The 22135-nt window shown below is 52.7% G+C and overlaps 1 protein-coding gene across 1 annotated transcript; it reads left to right on the forward strand.

Annotated features, from left to right (window-relative positions):
• Positions 1 to 2663: 2663 nt before the first annotated feature.
• Positions 2664 to 21759, forward strand: LOC115392886 (caveolae-associated protein 1-like). The gene is made up of 2 exons (XM_030097548.1): positions 2664 to 3289; positions 18877 to 21759. The coding sequence occupies exons 1-2, from the start codon at positions 2771 to 2773 to the stop codon at positions 19738 to 19740; spliced, it is 1383 nt and encodes a 460-aa protein (XP_029953408.1). The 5' UTR covers positions 2664 to 2770; the 3' UTR covers positions 19741 to 21759.
• The last annotated feature ends 376 nt before the right edge of the window (positions 21760 to 22135 follow it).

A 22135-nucleotide genomic window follows, 5' to 3' on the forward strand; every position in this document is an offset into this window, starting at 1 on the left:
GCAGCGTGTTGCAGTGTCCCACACTGGACGCAGCGGCGGCCCGGTTTGAGTCTGCAGACCTTATGTTTGACAGCCCTGAGGATTATCTGACGGCGACATCATCCTGAAACACTGAGGCTTTAAACCGGGATGAAAACACGGAGGCTGATGGAGGATGAGGAGGAGGAGGAGGAGGAGCCCCCCCCCCCCCCCCCCCCCCCCGGATGCTGCAGCTCTGCCCTTCACGACTCAAGGACGCCATGATGCTGCAGCTCCTCTTCCTCCTCCTCCTCATCATCATGTAACACACACACACACACCCCGGACCCAGCTGTTCTGATCAGCGCCAGTGGTGTGTGTGTGTGTGTGTGTGTGTGTGTGTGTGTGTGTGTGTGTGTGTGTGTGTGTGTGTGTGTGATGCTCAGATATTCAGGTCAATATGAAAATGCGTCACTCCTGATTGAATTCAGCATTCAGTATTTTCAAATTAAAATCCCCCCCCCCCCCCCCCCGGGACCCCCCGGGACCCCCGGACCCCCCCGCATCGCCCCGCATCGCCCCGCACGGCTCCACTCACCGGACGCTCCGCCGCTGCTGTCGGGATGCGGGATGCTGCGGTGCACCGAGCTGCGTCAAGTCCCGTGCACTTAGCCGGAAGTACGACACAAACACGCTTTCAAAATAAAACCACCAGACGATTTACTGAAGTCAATAAATCGTCTGGTTGTTGGATTTAAAATCGATTCCCTCCAAACACACTGATGGAAAACCGCCAAAGCTTTAAATCTGTTGTGTTTCTGTTTCCTGCGTCACGAAATAAAAATGTGTTCCGATCTGTGTTTTATTGTGAAGCCCCATCAGGAACGAACTCACCCAGAAACACACAGAGCTGTAGGAGTAGACCGAGAGCTACAAACATGAGCCGAAAAACATGAACATAGACATGTAAAAGTAGAGACAGAGTGAATTTGAATTAATTTAGATTTATAAAAACCGTATTTAAACATAGATAATAAAAAGACATTGAGAATCCAAGGAAACAAAAATCCACAGTTTCTCTGAAACAGACGAATAGAATTACATATAGACTAATTTTAGCAGAACTAGACATAAGGAGAGATGGACAAATATAAACAAATACATTCATTCTAAAGCAGCCATGAACATTGATATATATAGTATATTTAAATAAACTTTATTTAACTGAATTGAACGCGATCACAGAGTTGTGTTAGTTATTCAGCTCTTGAACAGACACTTTAATTTGATAAGTTGCATGATTTATATGTAAAAAGCAGATCAGTGAAGCAGTCTTCCTGTTCCTGAGTGAATACATTAATGTGATGTACAGCAGCTCCCTGCTGCTGACCGGTCCTGGAAACATCCGGTCAGCCCACGCTGCAGAAAACAAAGATAATCTCATCTTCGTTTCACTTCTGATGAAACCGTTATGTTGAAGTCTTCAAAGGTCGCCGACTGAAACATTTAGAAATGGAAAGAACCAGAGAGAGACCTTCTTTCTTTATGTTTTGCTGTGAGAATCTGTTGAAACATGCTAAACTGAGCTCAGAGACGTTTGTATTTCTCAGCTTATAGTGTGAAAACGTCTACTGGAAGGATTAAAGGCTGTCAGTCCTGACGTCTTGTGTGTTTTGTGCGGATCCTTCCCTCCTGCAGTGGATACTGAACCCTGGGTGTGAGGCGTGAGGCGGCGCCGGGCCAGATGTGGTGGAACAGTTCTCCAGAGGCCAAGTGTTGAGTCAGTCCTCGGCAGGTCCACATGGCGGGGGTGAACCCGGGACACTGGCCGGCCGCCACCCAGCAGTTTCCACGCCGCGCGGCGCGCCCTCGTGCAGCGTGGAGCGAGGGGGAAGGCGCCATGTGCTTCTCATCACGCCGCTCACACCGAATAAAGAGCCTTTTATTTCAGACCCCATCCTGACTGATGACTGATGACGACCAGATGATACAGTGAAATAAAAACCTCCCTTTAATCTGTCCTCTTCATCAAATGGTTTAAAAACAGGAGCGATCTTTAATCATGTGGGGTCAATTCATCTGCTAATCTGATCTCAGGTCAGTAGTTGTGCAGACGTTCCCCCGTCTGTCTGCTGTGTTCCTGCTGCTGACCTTCAGCTCTGTTACTCTGTCATTCTTCTACTCTGTGACTGTAGTGAGCGTCTGAGGCTTCATCTCAACACTTCTCCTGTTTCATGCCCTGTCAGGCTTTGGTCTGTGGTCCAGGTCTGCCTGGACCTGGATCTAGAACCAGACTTCTTCATCAGCCAGTGTGTGTGTGTGTGTGTGTGTGTGTGTGTGTGAGAGACTCCGTCCTGGGTTTAGCTGAGGTGAGTGTTCAGACCCTCTCCTCAGCCCCCCCTCTTCGCCCCTTGTTGACTTTAGCAGGAAGCTCCGGCAGCTCGGCGTTCCTCGCAGCCACAACACTCCTCAGTGATCAGAGCGGCGGCCCGGCTCTCCTTCCTGCTGTCAGCCACGGAGGCCAGGCGGAGCGGCGGCGAGCGGCTCGCCTGACATTCCTGCCGCTGTGCCCCGGCTTGTATACGAGCCGATCAGGCAGCTATTCCAGCCACGCTGCTGCGGGGCGGGGGAGGGGCGGGGGGCGGAGCCTGAGCGGGGGAACACGGGGAGGTTCTCCCTGCCTGCTGTGGCACTCACGCCCTGACTCTCATGTGGTAACATCCAGCGCCGCTCGCTCTCCCCGCTCAGCACTGAACTCCAGGGAGGAAGACAGCGCAGCGCCGAGAGGAAGGTTCTGACCAGAGAGCAGAGCATGGCAGCCATGGAAGCTCTGGAGTCCTCCAGCGGCCTGATGGAGCCGCACACCCTGACCGAGATCTCCGACGACGAGGTCAACCTGCCGCCCTCCGACGACGAGGACGACGCCAAGAGGGAGGCGGCGGCCGCCGGCGCCGAGGGCGACGCCGCCGAGGAGAAGGCGGAGGAGGACAAGGGCGACCCGCAGGCCAACGGGGTCATGGTGCTGTCCCTGCTGGACAAGATCATCGGGGCGGTGGACCAGATCCAGCAGACCCAGAGCGGCCTGGAGGCCCGGCAGCAGGAGATGGAGCGCTCGGTGGCCGGCATCCAGGGCGAGCTGACCAAGCTGGCCAAGAGCCACAGCACCACCTCCAACAGCGTCAACAAGATGATGGAGAAGGTGCGCAAGGTCAGCGTCAACGTCAAGACGGTGCGCGCCACGCTGGAGAAGCAGGGCAGCCAGATCAAGAAGCTGGAGAGCAACGAGGCCGAGCTGCTCAAGAGGCGCAACTTCAAAGTCATGATCTATCAGGTGAGCGTTCGATTCCCGGGGCGGCGGCAGCGGTAGCGGCAGCGGTAGCGGCAGCGGCGGCGGTCATGGGTGTGGCTCATCATGACTCCTGCCAGCATCAGACGGAGGGGAGTGGATCCAGGATCTCACAGCTCAGAGTGTTCAGGTCTCCTTCTAACAGGAAGACCGAGCAGGGCTTTCCTCTGGTGTCAGTCCAGGTCAGGGTGTCCAAAAGAAGACCCAGTCTGGCCCATTGGGTGACTCCGAAAAGTGTAAAAATAACCAATAAAATGAAAAAGAGCCAATAAAAGAGGCGCTCCAGCAGCCCTCCCAGCTGCTGCTGCTGGTCCTGGTTCTGTCCCATGAAGGAAAAACCTTCAGGAGGGCTGGACCAGATCCCCGCTGCTGACAGGGACGCTCCATCATTTAACCAAAACCAGTCTGAAAACTGTCCGTGGTTTGTCGGAAAGTTGTCCGGTCTAGTCTGAAGTGAACCTGGTTCCGTGGCTCCTGCTGCCTGTGAGGAGCTCCAGGCAGCTTGGCGCTCCGGTTCCTGGTGTGTAGACGGCGGCGGTGAACCCGGAGCGTGTCCTCGTGCTGCTCGGCAGCGTGTCCAGACACATCCACACCTGTGGAGACGCTTACAGGATGCTCACGCTTATTTATCGGAAAACATAGCCGCAGGTTATTTTCCAGGCTGCTGTGTGCCACACTTCACCGGGGATGACAGCATCCAAATACACACACACACACACACACACACACACACACACACACACACTGCAACTCGTCCTCCATCTTCACTGTTCTCCACATGTGGCTCCCAGAGACTTTTCAGAACTCAGGCCTTCACATGTGAGCAGCTCTGCAGCTCCGATCCGGTCGGAAAGTCATTTTTTTCACCCCCCCCCCCTCGCCCCCCCTCCCTCTCTTTTTTAAACAAAGATGGAAAATACCACAAGCACGCTGGAGCTGTGGGAGGCGGCGATGTTTGGGGCTGTTTTTAGCCGCCAGGCTGCACTCTGATGTGTAATGGCTCGCCGCTTTTTGCACGGCGGTGCGAGAACATTCAGAGTTTCCATCCTGGACTCCGACTCGGGGACTTGGACCGAGTCTCTGGCTGGGACGGCCCGCTGGACGCAGTGTGCACGGCTCCCGGGTTTTCCTGCAGACTCACTGACCGGCGCTGTCAGTCCAGTGAGTCTGCAGTAAAGCCGGCAGGGGAGGACGGGACGGGCTGCGATTGTGCTGGCGTTAGCCGAGCGCTCGCTCGCTCGCTCGCTGGCGGCGGGAGAGTCTCCCCCTGAATGCCGATCGGCGGCTCGCCGGCTGGCTCAGAGCGCGGCTTTGTTTCCAGCTGCCAGCCATGACATAATGCCAGATTCATCTTGGTTAAACGAGCAGACCGCAGCGCTGCCTGGTTTCAATGTTCTGCTCCTCTCAACAGCAGATCGCTCCCAGGGTCTCGTGTTCGTCAGCGCTCCTGCTATTGTTTGACCTTTGTGGTGAGAACGGTGGAGGTTCTCCTCCACACACTCTGGGAACCCATCGAAACGTTCCAGAGCGGTGGGACAGGTTGACGCCGCCGTTTCACCTGGAAGCATGAAAGTAGCGTAGAAGGGAAGTCTTTATCAGCAGAGACACACACAGAAAGTGGCTGTGGCCGCTGGTTAGGAGTGTGTGTGTGACGGAGGCCTGGTTTCCACACCACTCTGTTAGAGGGAGCCACAAATGGAGTTCATTCCTTTAATTTTGTGGTGAGTTTGTTGGAGACTGCAGCCAAAACAGGAAGAAACGGAGCGAGGAAGCAGATCAGGCTGAGAAAACAGAGCGGCAGAGAACAGGACAGAACACACAAGAGACACAAACAGAACGCAGGAGACACAACACAACGCTTACGGAAACACAAAGATATCGTATCAAAGAGACGACACAATATGTACAGACCTTCAGCTCTACATCTCCTCTATAGCGACTCTACAGCTCTATAGTGACTCTACATCAGAGTTGGGGTCCGTTACTCAAAAAAGTAAAGAGTTACCCGTTACTAGTTACTTTTGAAAAAAGTAGTGCCTTACACTACTTGATTACTCCATGGAAATAGTAACGAAGTTACTCTACTCGTTACTGCATAGTGCTCCGCGGAGCTGTGCTCCCTTATATCCTCCGCGGAGCACTGCCATACGCAGATCTGTGTGTATCAAAACGTTTTTTTTAACGGATTGAAAAGAAAACACGTCTTTTAAAATGTTTTATAACCATTCAGATTTGCTTCACGTGCTAATACGCCGTCCCCTGGACCACTGGAAGGAGGATTTTGTCCATTTGCGTCCATTTGATTGACTTCCAGCTAAGCTTCGAGCTAAGCTAACTACGATGCTAACAGCTGGGAAACAGAGACACAGGGATTTATGAGCTTGTCTAACTTTGTCAATGATAGGGAAAGGGCGTGGGTCCCTGATCTTCAGAGTATTCATTTAAAAGGGGCATTTACATTTGGATGGAGTGCAGTGTTGTCAGTGGGGCACAAATTTATATAAGGCAACCAATTTTACGTTCACGGTTCCATCAGCCCTGACCCGGAAGAGATAGCGAGTAGCTGCTCGTGTGGCCACCATTCCATCTACTGGTGGTAATTAAAAAACTCAGCTTAAATAATAATATTTTGGTTGCTCTATTTGCAGTCATTGTAAAAGTAACGATCGCAGCGTTTCATTTGTAACGCTAGTTTAACTACCAATCTAGAAGGAGTAGTGCCGTCAAAAATCCCATCAAAAATAATTTAACTACTTGTAACGCTCGTTACTTGTCGTTACATACCCAACTCTGCTCTACAGCTCCTCTATAGTGACTCTACAGCTCCTCTATAGTGGCTCTACAGCTGCTCTATAGTGACTCGACATCTCCTCTATAGTGGCTCTACAGCTGCTCTATAGTGACTCTACAGCTGCTCTATAGTGACTCTACAGCTGCTCTATAGTGGCTCTACAGCTGCTCTATAGTGGCTCTACAGCTGCTCTATAGTGGCTCTACAGCTGCTCTATAGTGGCTCTACAGCTGCTCTATAGTGACTCTACAGCTGCTCTATAGTGACTCTACAGCTGCTCTATAGTGGCTCTACAGCTGCTCTATAGTGGCTCTACAGCTGCTCTATAGTGACTCTACAGCTGCTCTATAGTGACTCTACAGCTCCTCTATAGTGGCTCTACAGCTGCTCTGTAGCGACTCTACAGCTCCTCTATAGTGACTCTACAGCTCCTCTATAGTGACTCTACAGCTCCTCTATAGTGACTCTACAGCTCCTCTATAGTGACTCTACAGCTGCTCTGTAGCGACTCTACAGCTCCTCTATAGTGACTCTACAGCTCCTCTATAGTGGCTCTACAGCTGCTCTATAGTGGCTCTACAGCTCCTCTATAGTGACTCTACAGCTCCTCTATAGTGACTCTACAGCTCCTCTATAGTGACTCTACAGCTCCTCTATAGTGGCTCTACAGCTGCTCTATAGTGGCTCTACAGCTGCTCTATAGTGGCTCTACAGCTGCTCTATAGTGACTCTACAGCTCCTCTATAGTGACTCTACAGCTGCTCTATAGTGACTCTACAGCTGCTCTATAGTGACTCTACAGCTGCTCTATAGTGGCTCTACAGCTCCTCTATAGTGGCTCTACAGCTCCTCTATAGTGACTCTACAGCTCCTCTATAGTGACTCTACAGCTCCTCTATAGTGACTCTACAGCTGCTCTATAGTGACTCTACAGCTGCTCTATAGTGACTCTACAGCTGCTCTATAGTGGCTCTACAGCTCCTCTATAGTGGCTCTACAGCTCCTCTATAGTGGCTCTACAGCTGCTCTATAGTGGCTCTACAGCTGCTCTATAGTGACTCTACAGCTGCTCTATAGTGGCTCTACAGCTCCTCTATAGTGGCTCTACAGCTGCTCTATAGTGACTCTACAGCTGCTCTATAGTGGCTCTACAGCTGCTCTATAGTGGCTCTACAGCTCCTCTATAGTGACTCTACAGCTGCTCTATAGTGGCTCTATGGCTGGTCTACAGTGACTCTGACTGAGGTGTGGGTGACCGGATTGGAGAGCAGCAGGTTGGAGGCTGATGGAGAACATGTTGAACCTCTGCTGCTCCTTCTTCTTCTATTTAAAGTTTTTCGAGCTCGAGGTTTCCTGCAGTGAGCGCGGGGCTGAACGGCCTCTGGAGAGCTTCAATAATAAACAGAGTGGAGGATCTGCTGGAAGGAGGAGGAGGAGGAGGAGGAGGAGGAGGTGTTCTCCTGGTGGAGCAGGGAGTGGACGGGTGTGTGGATGGAGAGCCCCGACCATATTTAGACAGCTGATTCATAGCACAGGCATCTCCTCCTCCTCCTCCTCCTCCCTCTCCTCCGCTCCTCCTCCCTCTCTCATTGTGTCCTCCTCACCACGCCCCGGCCCACATCCCAGCTCCTCCACCTCTCCCTGCTCCTACTCCTTCACTTCTTTTATTCTCCGTCACATTCCTGAAGCCGTTGTTCCTCCTGGCTGTCTGTCAATGAAGCTGTCTTCCAGTCACATCGCTCTGATTTCACCATGGCACAGGTACTGGTTCCTGGTAGCTGCAGTCCCTGTGCCTGCTGCAGGTTCCAGTGGTTGGCATGCAGCGCTCCTCTCTCTCAGAACCTTCTGAACCTGAAGTCTGAACCTCTGGTTTCCACACGGAGAACGTTCTGCCCTGAGCGTCTCCTCCGCCCTGTACCTTCCTCCTCCACCACCACGCCTCGGGTGGCGCTCTGGCACGCCAGCGTTCTGCGGACGCTCTCAGATGGAGATGTCTCAGACCCGCCCTGAGCCTGTGAGACTGGAGAGGAGTGAAGCTCTTCTCGGTCCGGCCCTTATAAGGTCAGGCCGGGCTCCAGCCTCCCCGGTGCTCCTGCCGGCCGGGCTGTGGGGGGGTCTGTTTGTGACGGGCCGGTTCTGGCCCGGTAGGTACGGAGCGCGGGGAGCACCGGGGAGGGGGTGTCACGGTTCGATCCCCATTCCAAACCGCTGACTGCCTGCATGGGGCTGAAGGAGGTGAAGCGGTTCGAGAGGAGGAAGGAGCAGCGGGCGGACTGGAGAGGCTAAAAATAGACACCATCACATAGCTGCTTGATTGTGAGAAGGAAAGGCCCTTTAGGAGATGGTTCCTGTGTGTGTGTGTGTGTGTGTGTGTGTGTGTGTGTTTGTGTGTGTGTGTGTGTGTGTGTGTTCCACATCTGTGTGGAGCGGGTTCCAGGAGTCACCCCGTATCTCTGGACCTGTTTACACCTCCACCTGGTCTGAATGTGTCTGCCCTCATATCTGCACCTGAACACACACACACACACTCACACACACATGCACTGTGTGTGTGTGTGTGTGTGTGTGTGTGTTTTAAATCTCTCTGAAGTGAAGTGAATAAAGCTCCTCGGACAGCTGGAAGACAAAAGCAGAGGAATGCAGATTATTCCTGCAGCTGAATGGAATCCAGCTGTGGCCGATGCCACCGCTGTCCACAGTCTGGGTTTCATAAGAGGTTGGAGACGGAGGAGGACGGGGACGGAGGAGGACGGAGACGACGGACATTTAACCCTTTATGGATGAAAAATCCCCTCTTTACTGACTGAAGAGGTGAAACTGGCTCCGGAGATCTCAGTGAAGTTTAAACTCTCCTCTCACGGCCGAGTCACACAACGCTCAGAATAAACCACACTATCGCCCGTCGCCACGGTAACCATGGCGACGGAAAGCTACAACAAAACAAGCTTTCCCAAAGGAGGCGGTGGCTTCAGAGCCTCTGCTAACACACTGAATCCCACTGAAACTGAAGTAACTTTACTCTACTTTCCTGATTTCACCAGACTTTATCCGTCAGACTGAATCTGTAGATGCTGCTGGAAATAAATCTAAATCTAAAAATGTCTACAAATATATCTAATATAAAATACATAGCATTCTACTTCTCTTCCTATTGTTAAGACCTAATGTAATGTAATGTAATCCAATCTAAAGTAATCTAATCTAATCTAATCTAATATAATATAATATAATATAATATAAAGTAATCTAATCCAATCCAATCGAATCGAATCGAATCGAATCTAATCGAATCGAATCGAATTCAATCCAATCAATTTAATCTAATCTAAACTAATCTAATCTAATCTAATCTAATCTAATCTAATCGAACCCCACCCCTCTGTATCGTGTTTAACACCCGGCAGCAGATTTTTCTTTTCAGATTAGGATTATTTCTGATCCTGAGGCGTCACACTGGGAGATCAATTCGTTGAGGTGTGTGTTCACTCCTGCTGTGCTGCATGAAATCTTCATCGGTGATCTGAAACTGTCTCAGTGATCCAGGGGTTTGGGTCTTTTCACTGTGTGTTTACTGCGACCCTGAGCGAGGCCCCGCCCCTCATGTTGAGAACCACTACCACCCATGGTGAAAGTTTAGAGTGTTTCCGTGTTAAATTACATTTTTCCTGAAACAAAGATGAAAAATTGTTTTATTTTACTCCATATTGCCGAGGCATCCTGACCCTGACCCTGACCTTGACCCTGACCCTGACCCAGACCTGACCCGGACCCTGACCCGGACCCAGACCCGGACCCAGACCCAGACCCGGACCCAGACCCGGACCCGGACCCGGACCCTGACCCTGACCCGGACCCTCCTTCCAGTCCTCCAGTGTCTTTCTGCTCGGTCTGGCTGCAGCAGGTTTGCTCCTGAGTCCGTGGTCAGTGACTCAGAGTCAAAAGACGATTAAAGCCTGTCCTCATGTGACGCTGCAGGTCATCTGACTCCGAACAGAGCAGCGCTTTGTGGCCGGCCTGCAGCTCGTCCTCATCGGCGCTCACGGGGACGCCCGCCTGGATTTTCCACGTCTGATGGTTTAATGGGAGCGCAAAACTCCGGGAAATGTCAAAATAATCTGAAACGGCGTGTGACTGTCTGAAGAGATATAAAATATCTCTGCAGTTTGGTGAAAGATTCTGCAGCCTTGGCATGTGCTAATGCCAGTTAGCATGTGCTAACGCCAGTTAGCATGTGCTAACGCCAGTTAGCTAACAAGAAACGCTAGCTTAAAAATCTCAGTAAAACAGAAACAACAGTGGATTAAATCAAATTCAGTTTAAACATTAATGATCCTTGGACCGGATTAGACCCCCTGATGAGCCCATTTGGGCCCACGGGCCATAAGTTTAGCACCCCATGCAGCCTGTGAACGCAGAGCAGGACCGGAGCAAACAGGAGGAAGACTCCTCTTGTTCTCCAGCTCCATAAATCTGTGTGTGAACAGCAGAGCGACAGGGCGGCCATGGCAACGGCGGCCGGAGTGGGGACCGGGACCGGGACAGGGACCGGGACCTGGACCAAGCACCACCCTCCAGGTCCACACGGGGCTGGCAGTGGCATCGGGGAGCCTGGGGCGTCCGGGGGGTCAGGGGGGTCTGGGGGGCCCAGGGGGGCCGGGGTGGTCCGGGGGGTCGGGGGGGTCTGGGGGGTCCGGGGGGGGTCTGGGGGGTCCGGGGGGGTCCGGGGGAGCTGCCTCGCTCACACGTGTCTGCAGCCCTGGAAACACCCGGCAGATCCGGATCTCTGACAGATTCATGTGTTCATCCTCACAAAGCTCCCGGCCGGAGGAGACGGGAGGTCCTTCAGTCCGTGAAAAGACAGCGTGTCTCTGCCAAGGCTGTCAGGACAGACCAGGAAATCCAGACACGACAGGACAGGAGGGACAAAGTGGACATTTCATCACTGAGAGGACGACATCAGAACTCAGGAGAAGCAGCTGAAACCAGTTTCTTAGAACCAGCAGTTTGTCCACAAGAGTCCTGATGTGAAGTCCAGAAGACGCAGTGAGTCTGTCTTCAGTCCAACAAGTGAGAGACAAGCAGCAGGGACAGACTTTCCTGACTCTGAGGCTCTGAACCTGTTTTGGAACATGGCGTTTGTTTTGGACCCCCAGTGAGGTGATGGACCACACCAGAGCCTGGTTCTACTGCCGGGGCCTCCGGACCCCATGTGAGTCCCCGCCCTGTGTGGAGAGTACAGGGCTTCTGGGTCCTGGTTCCTGGTTCCTGGTGGGGCTCAGTCCAGCTCCAGTGAGTCCCCCTCTGGTCTCCCCTCAGAGATCCGCAGCGTTCCATCACTTTATATAGAAATGTCTGATGAGAGAGAGCAGCTCCCCCCACAGCGTCACTCTGTGTGACCGTCACACTGTTTCCCATGGCGCACGCACACACACACACACACACACACACACACACACACACACACACACACACACACACACACACACACACACACACACAGCATCGATTCCTTTCCCCTGGATGATTTATCTCGTTATAAAGAGAAACGCTGAGCGCTTGCAGCTGAGTTAGTAAAACAGTTTAAACCTCATATAAACGACGTTTCGAGTGAAAACATGTTAGTGTTTCGTTTCTGTTCCAGAAAAGTTTCATGTTTCCACGGAAACGTTCTGAAAACGACTATTTTACGGAAATAGCAGAAACACTGAAAACCATGTAGTTTGCATGTCGAGCCACAGGTGGGTGCTGTTGGTCTTCTGCAATGGAGCTGCTGGGACTGGGGAGACTTGAGCTCATTTTACACCCGATCCCGCATGGATCTGGAGCAGATCAGTTGTGGATCTGGAGCAGATCCGGTATGGATCTTGAGCGAATCTGGCATGGATCTGGAGCTGATCCAGAGTGGATCCAAAGCAGATCGGAGTGGATCTAAAGTGGATCTGGAGTAAGTCCGCTGTGGAGGTTTGCCATCCCCGCCAGATAAAGAATGTGTTGCGGCGTATGAGAAGGATTCTCCGTGTCGGAGGACCGGCGGCCGGGTGCCCGAGGCGTCCTGTCGTCCCTGACGTTAGAGTCCGTCCTCTGTTGTCCAATCGCCGACGTGTTGTCTCCGTAGACTGAGACAGTAGACCTGCTGCCGGATCATCAAGCTGCAAGTGACCAGCAGCTGGTGGGATCCAGCCGGTAGCTGCAGCAGAGGTTCATGCCTGAGGCAGTGGATCCACGTCGGATCAGAACTGGCTCGGCCCAGTGGGACTCTGGAAGCCGATGCAGAGAAGCAGAAAGGTGTAAGACCTGACGGTCGTGGTGTGAACCGGGCCTCAGTGTGAACCTCCAGCGCTGAGTCCTCCACCTCCACCTGACGGAGCTGAAGGAGCTGAAGGAGCTGAAGGAGCTGAAGGAGCTGAAGGAGCTGAAGGAGCGGTTCTGGACTGACTGCGGTCCAGAAACAGGCTCAGTGCTGCTGCTACAGGATCCTGACAGGACTGAACTGTCCATCTGTCCCTGATCTGGTCCAGGGCTGTAGTCTGGACCTGCAGGGAGGCCTCACCCATCCTCAGGTGTGTGTGTGTCTCTGGTGGAGAAGGCCTCGGTGTGGGAGCCTGGCGTTCAGTTGCGGTGTCTCCAGGGAAGACGTGAGTCCCTGCAGGCTGTCCCCTCGGCCTCCAGCAGCGTCTTTCTCTCATGACTGACCGTCGTCCGAAACGTTCTGAGAGAGGAGCTTCTGCAGCTGCTCCACAACATGTGACAAGATCAGAAGATGCAGCTCTGCTGCAAACTTTTACTGGAGCCTCAGAGGAATCCACAGCCTGCTCTCTCACTCTCTCACAGGCACACTCTCTCACTCTCTCACTCTCTCACTCTCTCACTCGCTGAAAGTTCCTCTTTACATCAGCAGTTATATCATGAGGATTTCCCTTTTTCCTGGATTTACTGGAAAACCCCTGTGTGTGTGTGTGTGTGTGTGTGTGTGTGTGTGTGTGTGTGTGTGTGTGTGTGTGTGTGTGTGTGTGTGTGTGTGCGTGGGGGGAGTAATGGAATGTGAACTCAAAAAGCGGTCACACACAGCATGCAAGTCACACATAAAGATATAGTGTAAACACACACACACACACACACACACACACACACACACACACACACACACACACACACACACACACACACACACACACACGCGTCTTTTCCACAGCAGTAGGGGAGTTGATGTTGGTTTGTGTTTGAGAAGGAAAACAGAAACAGAGAAGTGTGTGTGTGTGTGTGTGTGTGTGTGTGTGTTCTCGTATTTCTATTCTTGTTGGGGCCAAATGTCCCCACAAGGATAGCAAAACGTGGAACGACGTGCCTTGTGGGGACCTTTTTCCGGTCCTAAGTAGGAGAAACAGTGTTTTCTTGACCATGTTGTTGTTACTGAAAAAAGTAAAAGTGCAAAAACATTTCTTTAGGGTAAGGCGTTATTGTGGTGTGGGTTAGGGTTAGGGTAAGGGTCAGGGTTAGGGGCTAGACATGAATGGGAGTCAATGGAAGGTCCCCACAAGGATAGAAATACGAGACTGTGTGTGTGTGTGTGTGTGTGTCCCTCCATGTCAGCCTGATGAGTGGTTTCAATGTGAGAGTGGAAAGCTTCCATAGTGTGTGTCTCATCCCCCCCCCCCCCCCCCCCCACACACACACACACACTGAGATGACTGTTCAGTGAAAACTATTTTCCTTTCATGTGGAAACGTAGTTGCAGCCCGACTCCCCGCGGTTGCCATGGAGACGCCAACACATGTTGTGGCTGTAATTACAGCCCAGGCTTTTTCTCTGCGGTTTCTATTTGTTGACTTCAGGAGTTACATCTGAACAACCACCCAGGAGGACGGGTCAGGAGGACGGGTCAGGAGGACGGGTCAGGAGAACGGGTCAGGAGAACGGGTCAGGAGGACGGGTCAGGAGGACGGGTCAGGAGAACGGGTCAGGAGGACGGGTCAGGAGGACGGGTCAGGAGGACGGGTCAGGAGAACGGGTCAGGAGGACGGGTCAGGAGGACGGGTCAGGAGAACGGGTCAGGAGAACGGGTCAGGAGGACGGGTCAGGAGGACGGGTCAGGAGAACGGGTCAGGAGAACGGGTCAGGAGAACGGGTCAGGAGGACGGGTCAGGAGGACGGGTCAGGAGGACGGGTCAGGAGGACGGGTCAGGAGGACGGGTCAGGAGAACGGGTCAGGAGGACGGGTCAGGAGGACGGGTCAGGAGGACCCGGCAGGCGAGGTGTGAGGGTTCAAATCCCCCCGAGACCCTGGCCCAGCAGCTGGACCGGCGCTGGACTTACAGGGACTCGTGCTGGAGAATTCCTGCTTTAGTGGAGAAGCAGGGAGAGTCTGAGCCTCACACACTCTCACACACTCTCACACACTCTCACACACTCACACACACACACAGAGCCTCCTGGGTGTATTTTCCACGGCTCGGACTGCACCTTCCTGCCTCTTAGAGAACAATGTCCCATTAAATCAGGAGGGTCAGGAAGTTACCACACCAAGGTGAATGCTTCGACTTCCCCAGGCATGCTTTCCATGTACCGAGGACACACACACACACACACACACACACACACACACACACACTCCAGAACCCCGGTACAAACACATTAACCGCTGACCTCCCACGCCGAGCCGCTGCTGCTCTCCTTTCAGCTCCTTATCAGTTCAGATCAACCTGATTTCTACAACCCAGCGAACTTTTAGAGAGAAACTTGGAGACATGAACAATCAGTAGTCCAGCAGAACCAGACTCAGAGGAGGCTGGGAGGGAGGGATTCAAACCGTGGCTCTGGGAGCAGTGAGGGAGCCTCCCTGTTGTAATCTTTGATGGACTATTTGATTTTGGGAGACGTTGCTGCGGTAGTTCGGGTTTCTGTCCGGTGTTCAGTGGAGCCGACAGGTCCAGGACCTTTCTACGGGTCCTGGTTTGGTTCTTCTCCAGAGGACTGTGGGTTCGGGGGTTCCTGTCCAGCAGGGGTCGCTGTTCATAGTCTTCAGTATAAAACTCAGTCTGGACTGTTCCTGTGTGGGCTGAAGGTGTTCTGGATGGAGTTCGCTCTCAGGGTGTGTGTCGAGTGTCAGCGCTCAGCTCTGCTGGTGGTTCTCTGGTCTGAGGAGGTCTTGGTGTCACAGGTGAAGCATTGAGCCGACCCCCCCCCCCCCCCCCCCCCCCCCCCCCCCCCCCCCCCCCCCCCGCCTCTTCTTCACGTCAGAGACATGGCTTCAGCCATCTTTCACCCGGCGCTTCGTGAGCGAGGCCAGAAGTTTCCAGCCCCCCCCCCCCCCCCCCCCCCCGCCGGTCCAGCTGTTCAGGAAAGCCTCAATCCTCCTTCCAAGGTCAAGTTTCCCCGAGACACCGCGGTACAATACCTCCATCAGCCCACCGTCACACAATAGCCCCCCCCCCCCCCCCCCCCATACCTCCACCTTCCTGCCAACACTTTGATGCTATCATCTTCCTGCTCAGCAGATGGTTTTCCAAGACCGGGGAGAGTCGTCCCTCCTGAGCTATGAGCTGATCCAGAACAGCATGCCCGCTTTCCACACCTCACCCCCGTCCCCTCCGTCCCCCCGTCCCCCCGTCCCTCCAGATCCTTTGTCCTCACTCCGCTCACTTCCTGTTTTCACCATAAGTCAGCGTAAGGCGAGAGGAAAGGACAATAGGAACAACGAGTCGTTGATGCAGACATGGAGGAGCCCCTCTGGATGAAGACTTGCCGTGATGGAAAGAGGAAGACCCCCCCCCCCCCCCCCCCTTCCCCCCCCCTCCCATCCCCTCATTAACAGGCTGGATCATTGTGTTTACGAGGTGACGGGAGCTCAGAGGAGAAAGGAAGGAGAGGCTCCCTCTTCAGGAATGCAAAGAGGGAAAGGCGAGAGGAGAGGCTGGGCGTGAGTGGAAGAGAGGGATGGAGGGAGGGAGGGAGGGAGGGAGGGAGGGAGGGAGGGGTCAAACATGAGGTACCACTGTGCAGGAATGCTCTGGGAGGGCAGGTCGGGGTCATCCGGGGTCAGCTCACACTGACGGACTGCAGCTCAGCACAACTCGAGACGATTCAGCCCGAAAACGCTGCAGTGGAGAAGAACTGCAGCAGTTCAGAGAGCCAGAACCCGGCCCTGCAGGGACAGGGTCTCCAGACCAGGACCCAGACCAGGACCCCGACCAGGACCCCGACCAGGACCCAGACCAGGACCCTGACCAGGACCCCGACCAGGACCCAGACCAGGACCCAGAGGAGGTCCTACCTGGATCAGGGCATGTTTGGACCACGTGTTTCAAGTGAAAAATTTTGTCTGTTTCCACGACAACGGTATTGGACGCCACTGGCAATGCTATATTTTGAAAATTGGTGAAACTTTTTCAAGAAGCTCCGAGGCGGGAGGCCACGGTCTCTCCTGGTTTTCAGCGCCTCTGCTGACTCTGTGGAGACGAACACCGTTCTCAAAACGCTGCTGTGTAAACGTGAACCAAAGACAATACTTGTACTTTTATAGTTAAAACTATGTCGTCTAAACAGGGCTTCATGGCCACGTCATTAAATGAGTAAAAGCCGTCTTCTTGGTGGTTTGTTGGCTGTTCTGCTTCAGTAAGAGTCGGATACATGGAGTAGGATGGAGGATGGCCTCAGCATGAAGCCGTTTGACTCTTCTGTGCGTCATGTCGGACTGCTGTCTGTCTTTATGTGTCCATTCTGGAACATTTCCAGGTCGTTTAAGACCCAGAATAACTGTGAAGTGAACGACCGGCAGCTGTTTCTGTGTCTTCAGACCAGAGTGAGGTGTGGTTCTCTACAGAACCTGCTGTTTGGAGACAGAACCTGCAGCGGAGACGAGTTCATGCAGTCGTTCTCAGACCTCTCCGAACCAGGAGCTCCACAGAAGACGCTCACAGTGTCTCGTCCTCATGAGAGGACGGACCTGCAGACAGCCGAGAACTCTTCTAGTCCGGATTTCACAGAAACACCGGACACTGCCTCCTGCAACCCCTCAGCCAACCACCAGGGGGCGGTGAACACACTTTGGGGAATTGACAAGTGAATTTTCAGGAGAAAGTCCAGTTTTCAGAGCAGCTGCAGTTCTTCCCAGCACACCAGCAGTTTCTGAGAAACTATTTCAAGCCTGTGGATCTGGATCTGGATCTGGATCTGCATCTGGATCTGGATCTGGATGAGGCTCCACTCTTTTATTATTATTATTATTCAGTCAGCCTAAACGATATTCTTAAAATATAGTCCCACATCATTTCCACCTGGACCTGGTTCCCCTGGACCCGGTTCACCTTCTTAGCATGTCAAGTACCGTTTCTGCTCTGCCTGAAGTTCCAGACACGTTCGATCCCTCTGTCCTGAAGTCTGACGTGTGTGTGTGTGTGTGTGTGTGTGTGTGTGTGTGTGTGTACTCGTATTTCTATCCTTGTCGGGGCCAAATGTCCCCACAAGGATAGGAAAACGTGGAACGACGTGCCTTGTGGGGACCTTTTTCCGGTCCTAATGAGGAGAAACAGTGTTTTCTTGACCATGTTGTTGTTACTGAAAAAAGTAAAAGTACAAAAACATTTCTTTAGGGTTAGGCTTTGTTGTGGTGTGGGTTAGGGTAAGGGTCAGGGTTAGGAGTTAGACATGAATGGGAGTCAATGGAAGGTCCCCACAAGGATAGAAATACGAACCTGTGTGTGTGTGTGTGTGTGTGTGTGTGTGTGTTCCTGAATATGAGATGAGGAGGAATTGTAACGTGTGTCAGCCTGCCGAGAAAAACACGATTAGACTGTAAACTTTGACTCATGTTGATCTAAATGGAAACATTCCAGAGTTTACTCAGTGTGTGTGTGTGTGTGTGTGTGTGTGTGTGTGTGTGTGTGTGTGTGTGGTTGGCTCTGGGCTGTAATCTGATCTGTTTCCATTACCCCAGAGTTGTGAAGTTGATCACACCTGAGGAACAAAGTGTCTGAATCATGGAAATGAGAGCAGAGCCTTGAAAGCCCAGCAGGACCTCGAGGGCCTCAGATTGAAAGAACCTCTCAGTCCTTTCATTCATCAGTCTCTCAGACTCTCTGACTCGCAATCCCTCAATATATCAATATATCAATATATATATAATATATATAATATATATCAATATATCAAACCTCAATTCCCCAATCCCTCAGTCCTGCAATCAACCAGTCCCTCAGTCCCTCAGTCCTTCAGTCCCTCAGTCCCTCTGTCCCTCTGTCCCTCAGTCCCTCAGTCCCTCAGTCCTTCAGTCCCTCAGTCCCTCTGTCCCTCTGTCCCTCAGTCCCTCAGTCCCTCACACCAGGTTTTTTGTGTTCATTCACAGTTGATTCTTTGAGATATATTGAGATATCTGGGTGCTGAGAAGTGTTCTTGTGTTAGTTGGATTATAATCTGGAATGTAATTAATCTCTATATAAAGTCTGCCGCCGTCGGTTTTTGCAGTCGGTCTTGTTTCCTAATCTGAACTCGTCTCGTCAGCAGAGGAATTAGGACCTTTGTCTTAGTTCAGACATTGATCTGTTTTTCTCAATGAGAGCCGACAGTTCAGAGAGGGGTCTGAGATGATTCTGAGGTTGAGGTCAGATCAGTGTTCTAGATCTCTGGTTCCACTGTTCTGGTTCTTCAGATGTTCACTCATCAAAATGTGTTTTCACAGAATAAGTCCCAGTTTTTAAGCGACAGCTGTTTCTCCGTCACGACTCTGAGGCGTGCTCCTCCTCGTCCTCGGCGTCGGTACTGACCTTCACGTTTCTTTCGTCCACAGGATGAAGTGAAGCTTCCCTCGAAGCTCAGCGTCTCCAAGTCCATGAAGGTGTCCGAGTCGGTGTCCGGGAGCCGAGGAGGGAGTCTGCTGGAGCTGAAGGAGGCGGCCGAGGAGGGCGGGGAGGACGGGGAGGCCGAGAAGGTGGACAGACCCCAGGTGGACCTCTCATCGGACGAGGAGGGCCTGGAGATCGAGGAGGTCCTGGAGGAGACCCGGGCGGAACGCATCAAGCGCAGCAGCCTGCAGCGAGTCCAGAACCTGAAGACCGTCTTCTCCAAGGAGAAGATGGACAAGACCAGAGCCAAGACCAAAGAGAACCTGGAGAAGACCAGACAGAAAACCAAGGAGAACATCGAGAAGACCAAGCAGAAGACTAAAGAGAACCTGGAGAAGACCCGGCAAAAAACCAAGGAGAACCTCGAGAAGACCAAGCAGAAGACCAAAGAGAACCTGGAGAAGACCCGCCACAACATCGAGAAGAAGATGGGGAAGCTGGGAACTCGCATGAGCGTCAACGCCGAGAAGAAGCAGAAGATGAAGACCTCCGGCGACAGGGTGAAGAAGGCCTTCACACCGGACCACGTGGTCTACGCCCGCTCCAAGACCGCCGTCTACACTGTGCCCCCCTTCACCTTCAAGGTCAAGAAGATCCGCGAGGGGGCCGTGGAGGTGGTGCAGGGCACCGAGATGGTGGAGGTGTCGCCGGACGCCGGGGTGGAGGCGGAGCTGGAGGAGGGGGCGGAGGAGGTGGAGATGGAGATGATGAACGGAGGCGGGGAGGAAGAGGAGGAAGAGGAGGAGGAGGAGGAGGACAGCCACGAGGCGCTGCAGGAGGACGGAGACAGAGACAGAGACAGCGACTGAGCCAGACCCCGCCCCCGCCCCCGCCCTCAGCTGTCCCTCCTTCAATCCAGCAGGAGAGGCTAGAAGAGCCCGGATGTTGAGGACCACTTCCTGAAACCATCCCTCCCTCCTCCCGGTTCAGACGGACCGGGTCTCATCACAGGCTGCTCCACCCAGCAGAACCCAACCAACACTGACTGCACCATCTGGAGACAACACCACAGAAGAAGAACCAGGCCGGGAGGACTCCCCAGAACAGCAGCAGACCGTCGCAGTACCCGATGAGGTCTGTCCTCTGATCCACCTCAGCAAAGCCCTGGTTCTGAAACCTGACTGTGGGTTTGTTTCCATCTGGTCGGACCGTCACATCCTGAGTCAGGTTCAACTCAGAAAACTCACTGAAGACCCACCAGAACCACCAGAACCGCCAGAACCACCAGAACCGCCAGAACCACAAAGCTAGGTCTTCTTTACAGCAATCAGCCACATCAGGAGACCTGAATGACCCCTGACCTCCGGTAGCCATCTGTTAGCTAACACGCCTTCATGAAGACGCCACACCCTACATGCTAACGATGCTAACACGCTACAGAAGGCAAGGCCTCGTATCCACGACAACGTTTCGAGTGAGAACATGTCGCTGTTGTTTTTTTGATTGAAAAGTTTCCCGTTTGCACTACAGCAGCGTGAAAACGTTAGCGTGACGTTAGCGTGACGTTAGCGTGACGTTAGCGTGACGTTAGCGTGACGTTAGCGAGTTGGGCCGTATGTTCGACACCCCTGCTCGTTAGCACTGAGCTGTGAAGAGAGAAGAAACGTTCTAGAAGAAACGTTGAGGAGAACTGATGCTCTGTGTGAGAGGAAGCAGGCAGGTCGGGGGCTGAAGCCTTTTGGTTCGGGGGGAGGACAAGAGAGGATGTTCTAGACCAGGGGTGTCAAACATAAGGCCTGTGGGCCAAAACTGGACTGCAAGATACTCTAATCTGCCCAAAACACCAAGAAAATGATAAAACCTTCAATTAAAATATATATATTTTTAATTTCTTTCTTCAGAGCTGGCAAGCTGCCCGCTTACCGTCAAACTAGCCTCAGAGCCATGCTGTCAAAAATACCCAGAATGCAACAGCGAGAGAGGTTTAGATCACATTGGCCTGGATTGGTCATAATTTAAACAGGCTTTTTGCTGAGACTGGAGTCATTTTCTGTAAAAATGGTTTGGTTTAGTGTGAATATCGACATTTCCATCATATATTCTCTGCTCCAGAAGAGAAACGCTTTAAAGTTTAACTTCAGAGGTTAATCTGCTGCACTCAGGATGGAACTGGACTAAACATTCAGTGGGATTGAAGAGATGGAAACGACCTCTCAGCTGGTTTTATTTCTGTTATTTGAAGACTTCCTGTGATGATTTTCCCGTCTCCGATAAGAAACCTGATTTCTGAATCCTCTGCGTTCTTCTTCCAGCTTCGTGTTGTAGAACGGTCACGTTCCCCGCCTCCGCTCCGCGCTCTAGAAGTACTGAAGTGTTATCTCGCTTTACTGACACCATGTAGAAGCACCGCCGCCCCGTCCTCAGAATTAACCAGTGTTTGTGTATGATTTTGTACGTGAGCCCGCTGTATTCCTCACTCGCTGTTTTCCTGTTGCTAAATGATGATCGGTGGCCGTGAAGGCGACCTCTGACCTCCTCCACACATTCATCAGTCCAGTATGAGAAAGGAGAGTGTTAGACAGCAGGTCAAAGGTCATCAGAGGACCTGCTGGTTCTGTACATAATGTGAAGCATCCTGATGTCCTGCCCGGGTCCCTCGTGAGACGGGCTCCACGCCGCCGTGCGTCCCTCGTGATACGGGCTCCACGCCGCCGTGCCTCCCTCGTGAGACGGGCTCCACGCCGCCGTGCGTCCCTCGTGATACGGGCTCCACGCCGCCGTGCGTCCCTCGTGAGACGGGCTCCACGCCGCCGCTCTGCTCTGTAGCTGAATCCTGTATCGTTTGGCTTCATGTTGCTTTAAACCACTAATGAATAAAAGCTCCTTGGTTCACAGCTTCTGTCTCCTTCCTCTGTGAGAGTCTCACCGATTCACAAACATGTTCCACAGTCCAGCAGGTTCCACAGTCCAGCAGGTTCTAGCAGGTTCTACAGTCCAACAGGTTCTAGCAGGTTCCACAGTCCAGCAGGTTCTACAGTCCAGCAGGTTCTACAGTCCAGCAGGTTCTACAGCCCAGCAGGTTCTACAGTCCAGCAGGTTCTAGGAGGTTCTACAGTCCAGCAGGTTCCACAGTCCAGCAGGTTCTAGCAGGTTCTACAGTCCAACAGGTTCTAGCAGGTTCCACAGTCCAGCAGGTTCTACAGTCCAGCAGGTTCTACAGCCCAGCAGGTTCTACAGTCCAGCAGGTTGTAGGAGGTTCTACAG

The sequence above is a fragment of the Salarias fasciatus genome, chromosome 8 (genome assembly GCF_902148845.1).
Source record: "Salarias fasciatus chromosome 8, fSalaFa1.1, whole genome shotgun sequence".
Classification (NCBI taxonomy): domain Eukaryota; kingdom Metazoa; phylum Chordata; class Actinopteri; order Blenniiformes; family Blenniidae; genus Salarias; species Salarias fasciatus.